The sequence below is a fragment of the Armigeres subalbatus genome, chromosome 3 (genome assembly GCF_024139115.2).
Source record: "Armigeres subalbatus isolate Guangzhou_Male chromosome 3, GZ_Asu_2, whole genome shotgun sequence".
In the NCBI taxonomy this organism is placed as follows: Eukaryota; Metazoa; Arthropoda; class Insecta; order Diptera; family Culicidae; genus Armigeres; species Armigeres subalbatus.
In genome coordinates, this window is record NC_085141.1 from 337,914,953 (window position 1) to 337,920,952 (window position 6,000).

Sequence of the window (6,000 nt, forward strand, 5' to 3'; positions counted from 1 at the left end):
GGTCGACTTCTATTATTTCTTTATTGAGGCTTCGCCGCCATGAGCCTCTGGGTCTGCCTCTGCTGCGATGTCCCGCTGGGTTCCAGTCTAATGCTTGTTTACAGATTTCGTTTTCGCCCCTACGTAGAGTGTGGCCGACCCAGCCCCACTTCCGATCCCGAATTTCTGTAGCTATCGGCCTCTGGTGACAACGGCGATGGAGCTCGTTGTTTGAGATCCAGTTGTGAAGGCACCAGGCCCGAATTATATACCGCAGGCATCTGTTAATGAACACCTGCAGCCGTTGAGTGTTCTCCACTGATACACACCATGTTTCGCTAGCGTATAACAGCACAGATTTCACGTTAGAGTTGAGAATTCGTATTTTGGTGCTTTCACTTATCTGCCTGTTTTTCCAGATGTTTCTTAAACTCGCAAAGGCAGCCCTTGCTTTCTTGATCCGTGCGCCTATGTCGATCTTGGTACCGCCGTCTGACGCCATTTGGCTACCAAGATATTGGAAGCTTTCAACATTCTACACTGGTTGCCCGGCTACTGTGAAACTGGAAGGAGTCACCGTGTTTACATCCAACGATTTGGTTTTGTTGATGGCTAAACCTGCCGAAGAGGAGCACTCGGCAAGGTCATCTGCATATCAGAGCGCCGTTGCACGAGGAGTGCAACGTCATCGACCAATTCGAAGTCGTTTAGGTGCTCCATGGTTATATGCTGCCATAACAGCCCGCGGTTTGGTTCACGGTCAATCGCATCTACCAGAATCTCGTCGATTACGATGAGGAACAGTAACGGTGATAGAATACATCCTTGCCTCACATCAGCTACGACCCGGATAGGGTCGGACAGGACCCCATTGTGCAGCACTCTACACGAAAAGGCCTCGTACTGTGCTTCGATGAGGCCGATGATTTTCTCAGGAACCCCCTTGCGTCTCAGGGCGCCCCACATATTCTCGTGATTGAGACGGTCGAAAGCTTTTTCGTAAATAGTCAATGAATACCAAGTAAAGGGACTCTTGGAATTCGTTGACCTGCTCCAGAATGATGCGGAGCGTGACAATATGGTCCAGATACCTTGCATCCAGTCGACCGGGAAAGTTGCGGTGTCCCAGATATTACGAAATAAACGATGCAGTAGTTGAGCGGATGTCGTGGGGTCAGCTTTGAGCATCTCGGCTGATATGCGATCGACCCCTGGGGCTTTATTCGATTTCGTGCTTTGGATGGCTGTTTGAATCTCTAGCAGTGATGGAGCTTCGGTATTGACGCGTGTTATACGTCGGATCCTAGGCAGATCATGCCGAATTGGTGATGGCCTGGCTGGCACTTGAAAAAGTTGTTGGAAGTGTTCGAACCAGCGTTTCAGCTGGTCAGTTGTACCGAGACCGTACCGAGGTGTTTTATCTGTGGTCATCCGATGGGCAGGACTGTCCGGCCTCCAGACGGGCTCGGTCATGCAGGTCGCTCAGCTGAATCTCAACCATTGCGAGGCGGTGCACAAGAATAAGACTGATGTTGCCTTGCTGTCCGACCCGTACCGCATCCCTGTTAAACATAGCAATTGGGTTGCGGATAAGTTCGGAATAGTGACCATCTGGACTTGCAGGAGGTACCTCATCCAGGAGATAGTGTCATCTCCTGATGATGAGGCTTTGGTATAGCAAAGGTAAACGAAGTTTACTTTTGTAGCTGCTAATGTCCTCCTAGTTGGAGCATAGAGCAGTATACTAGGGTGTTAGAGAATCTTGTAGCGAGACTAACGGGTCTTAAACCATTAGTTGTAGCAGGTGACTTCAACGCGTGGGCAGTGAATTGGGCCTCTAGGTTTACTAACGCTTGAGGTCATATCCTGCTGGAGTCTCTAGCGATACTGAACGTAGTCCTGCTGAACGAGGGCCAAGCGTCAACGTTTAGAGGATCGAATGGCGAGTCATGCATCGATGTGACCTTCTGCAGCGCGGGATGGACGTTGGAGCCTGAATGGAGGGTTTACATCACTAGACTAATGGGAAAGCTCCATTTTATTGAAATCATTCATGTTTTGAATATACTTACTTGATATTTGATGGGCTACAGCTCTTCGATAAACCTACGCCGAATGGAGTATCCTTCTCCACTGGACTCGATCCTGGGCCAATCGCGTTTAGTCACCCTGAACATTGAGCGCCCTCAGGTCCTTTTCAACTGCAAAAAGCCATCGTGTACGCGGCCTTCCACGAAGCCTGCGGCCTCTTCCGGGTTCTCTACTAAATATTATCTTCGCTTGACGTTCTTCCGGCATACGATCAACGTGACCAGCCCACCGTAGTCTGCCGTGTTGTATAAGCTTAATAATATCCAGCCCTTTATACACCTGGTACAATTCGTGATTCATGCGACGCCGCCAGATACCGTTCTCCTGTTTACCGCCGAGTATTGTCCGCAGCACCTTACGCTCAAACACTTCGAGAGCTCTCCGATCAGCCTTCTTTAACGTCCATGCCTCATGGCCGTATAAAGCCACCGGAAGAATCAGAGTAGTATACAGCGCGAGTTTTGTTTTCGTTTGCAGACTACGGGACTTAAGCTGGTTACCAAGTCCGTAATAAGCCCTATTTGCAGTTGCAATACGCCTTTTCACCTCGCGGGTAACATCATTATCGCACGTCACTAATGTTCCAAGATACACATATTCTTCTACCACTTCAATCATCTCGTCTTGTTAATTCTAATTATAAGATTTACACTATTTGATGATGTTGAATACTCGTAAAGTCGTAATAGATTTACCCTCAGAATTCATGCTTCGCATTGAATAAACAACCTGTGGGAATCGTACTCAGTTTGGCGTGAGACTTTCCAAGCGTGCGTAGCCGATTTGATAAGGAATAATCTGCTCAATATTAATCACCTATCATCATGCATACCTCAAAGAAACCGTAATTCACGTGTTTAATAATAATTAATTATTGTTTCGATAATATTTGTTTCATGTTCTTCGTCATGTATTACGCGAAAATGTCCTATTTCGTAGCAGAAAACCGTAGTTTATTGACAACCACTAATAGGTCAATAACTTTGTCTTTCAGTACCTGAACCAATGATTGTTCCTATGCTTATCACATTTCCATGTCGGGGCACCCACCTGGTCAACGAGGCTGTACATTCGTTTGATCTTGTTCAAACTGAGCGATGGTGTCAGGAAAGCCCGCAACTGTTTCCAGTGGGGATTTCTTATCATTAGGAGGTTGTAGTACCCAATGGTGTCATGCAGTCGGTCGGTACACATATATCTGTAAGAACAGAACAGAACAAAAGTTCGATCGCATATCAACTCAAAAGATGATTCTGTGGATTAGATATTCATTTCCTCACCGATTGCTAAAATAAGTCGCATCCTTGATGAGCATCTGCTTGACCAGTTCCGGATCTCGAAGCACCAGTGCTGGCTGCATCAGTATGCTCACCCCAAACAGCTTGCCTCCATCGACCTTGGGATTTCGGTACAGGCCGTCCATCAGCTCGAACGTGCTCTTCCGGAACAGAAACGCATCGAGGAAATTTCCCACCAAGGGCCACCCCGCAACGTACGGCACTCCGCCAGCGAACTGCCAGTATCGTGTTCCCGACGTTGACATGAACCAGACAAAGAATGCAGCCAGACAAACAAGCACCAGCGTGAGGTAACCGGTTAGCAGTACGTCAGAATTTGCGTAAATCATTGCGCATCGGTGAAATTCAATACACTTGACTTTGTGTTCTTTACTGTTTGTTTGATCGAGAGGAGGATGCTGCAACTTTTGATATTTGGAAAACTGTATCCCACATTGATTTGCACTCGCTGTACTGTGAGTAACCGAAGATTTTGATAGACAGCTGGAGCTGATATTCACACTCGGGCGGCACAAATAGTATTGGCACAGGTAGACAGGTGAAGCTTGTTTGTTTGCGGGCAGTTAATCTGGGAATGAACTACTAAGGATTCGTATACATGGTTTCTGAATGAGTGTGGCACTGTTCGTTAGCAATGAACCTATTAAATGATGTAATCGAGTTAGTTGTTTATTGTGTTGTTTCTTTTTTGCTTTTTATTGACACGTTACACCTTGGAAGCGCATTCAATTATTTCAACAATTCAAGTTTCATTACGCCCAATTAAGGAAAAGTTTATTCTGTGCATTGTTTATAGGGACTATACAAATATTATTTAAAATTATTTTGCCCACTCTCAGATTCTTCTGATATATTTGCAAATTTCCCAACAAATCAATTTTCATTAGTAGCTACTAAGTAACGAAAAACAATGGAGGTGCTTTGTAGATAGGCTGATCAGATCATTGCGATGATAAATCGGGACGGGACTTTGAAAGTTTGATTGCAGGATTTACAAAAAAACAGATTCCTGCGTTGGGAGGTGCCTTTCTCGCGCATTATAAAAATAAGAATAACACAATAGAGTTGATTACCTATACAAACAAAGCAACAATTCGGCCATCTTGGAAACCACGTGCTTTTGTCAAAAAAAATCAAGAGCACGTGTTGAGAGAACCAAAACGCGCTCATGTGACGAAACAATGGTAAATCAACTGTCTAATACGAGTTTAGTACTTTCCATTTAATTCCACCACGTTTTGTTATCTTTACAGATTTGTATTTCGACCTCAACTGTCGTCGAATCGAGTCAAGTACGAGACACTGAAGACAACCTCACAGTTGAGGTCGAAATACGTTTCAAAAATAACAAAACGTGGTGGAATTGAATGGAAAGTACTGAACTTGTCTTAGACAGATTTGGGCTTTTGGAAATGGAAGTAGAAAAACATGTGGTGAATTCTAAATTCATCACGGGACCAATTGTATCATCTTTATTTAATAATAATTGCAATTTCAACTCTGCTTACAGAATAATATTACTTTTGACAGACGTGATCTTAACAGAATAATTAAAAGAATCTACATTTTTATGACTGGGTAATTTTTTATATTAGAACTGATTTCAATCCGATAAATTGATACAATATTTGATTGAGATATATTGGAAAAGAGTCAGAATTATCTAAGTTATTTAACTTAGATTTTATATTAATCTGTGAAATATATAAATCCGAATACCTAGAAGATTAAAATAAATTAATGGAAATCTATTTTGAAACAATAAAAAAAAATGAAACGAAAATGAATCAAATTTAAACAATATTTCTATTGACGTCAAGGCGTTACACGTATTGGTTTTTAAGAACCATCTGTTCTGCCCATGATTTCATAGTTGACGTAACAACCACCACCATCGATGTTGGGAAAAAGAATTTTTATTAATTTTACCCGAATCATCATACCAATCAACAAAATACATGAACTAATCTATGTAAATGGACATTATTAGTAGTTATTTTAAGGCCGCGGTGAATTAATTATTATTCCTTTGATTGAAGCGGTCAAAATATGCATATGACAGTTTATGCGATCAAACAAACGATTTGTGAAATATTTGTTCCCATAACATGGCGTAAAAACCAGGCTACTACGTGTGGTTATATAGCGCTAAAGAATAATTGTAGTTAGTTCCAACGATTTATTGATTGAAGAAGGGAAATCTTTTGAAAAGTTCGAGTTTCCGGGAAAGGTTTTTCGGATATCTCTTTCCGTGAAAATTAAAATAATGAGGTAAAGATAAAATTATGTGTGGAACAATTCGTGTAGCAAAGAATTTAATCAGTTGCACTATTACAGCATTAGAATGGTTCTGTATCAAGTTTGCAAGCAGTTACCGTTTTCATATACTGGCTAAAGCCTTCGTTCCAACCAAATTTTTAGCAAAAATGTTTCCAATCCCTATCCCCTACACAGCAAAAAAAAATTTGTAATATCACATCAGATTTGATGCACATCATCGCCGTCGTAAATCGCATGTATTATTACATCTGTTTTGTGTAACAATAAGTGACGTAATTGGCATTTCTTCGACAAAATGAAACTGTGTAAAACGTAATATGTTCGACGTAATGATAAAAACGACGTAATAACC

General features: G+C 42.3%; 1 protein-coding gene across 1 annotated transcript in view; it reads right to left on the reverse strand.

The window, feature by feature from the left end:
* LOC134225806 (cytochrome P450 6g1-like) overlaps window positions 1-3,945 on the reverse strand; it is a 46,062-nt gene extending 42,117 nt beyond the window's left edge. Inside the window, exons 1-2 of the mRNA XM_062706164.1 lie at window positions 3,351-3,945; window positions 3,121-3,268 (exon numbers count right to left, since the gene is read on the reverse strand). Of these exons, the coding sequence (XP_062562148.1) occupies window positions 3,121-3,268; window positions 3,351-3,697 (495 nt within the window). The 5' untranslated portion in view covers window positions 3,698-3,945. The remainder of the gene's footprint in view (window positions 1-3,120; window positions 3,269-3,350) is intronic.
* Between the last annotated feature and the right edge of the window lie 2,055 nt (window positions 3,946-6,000).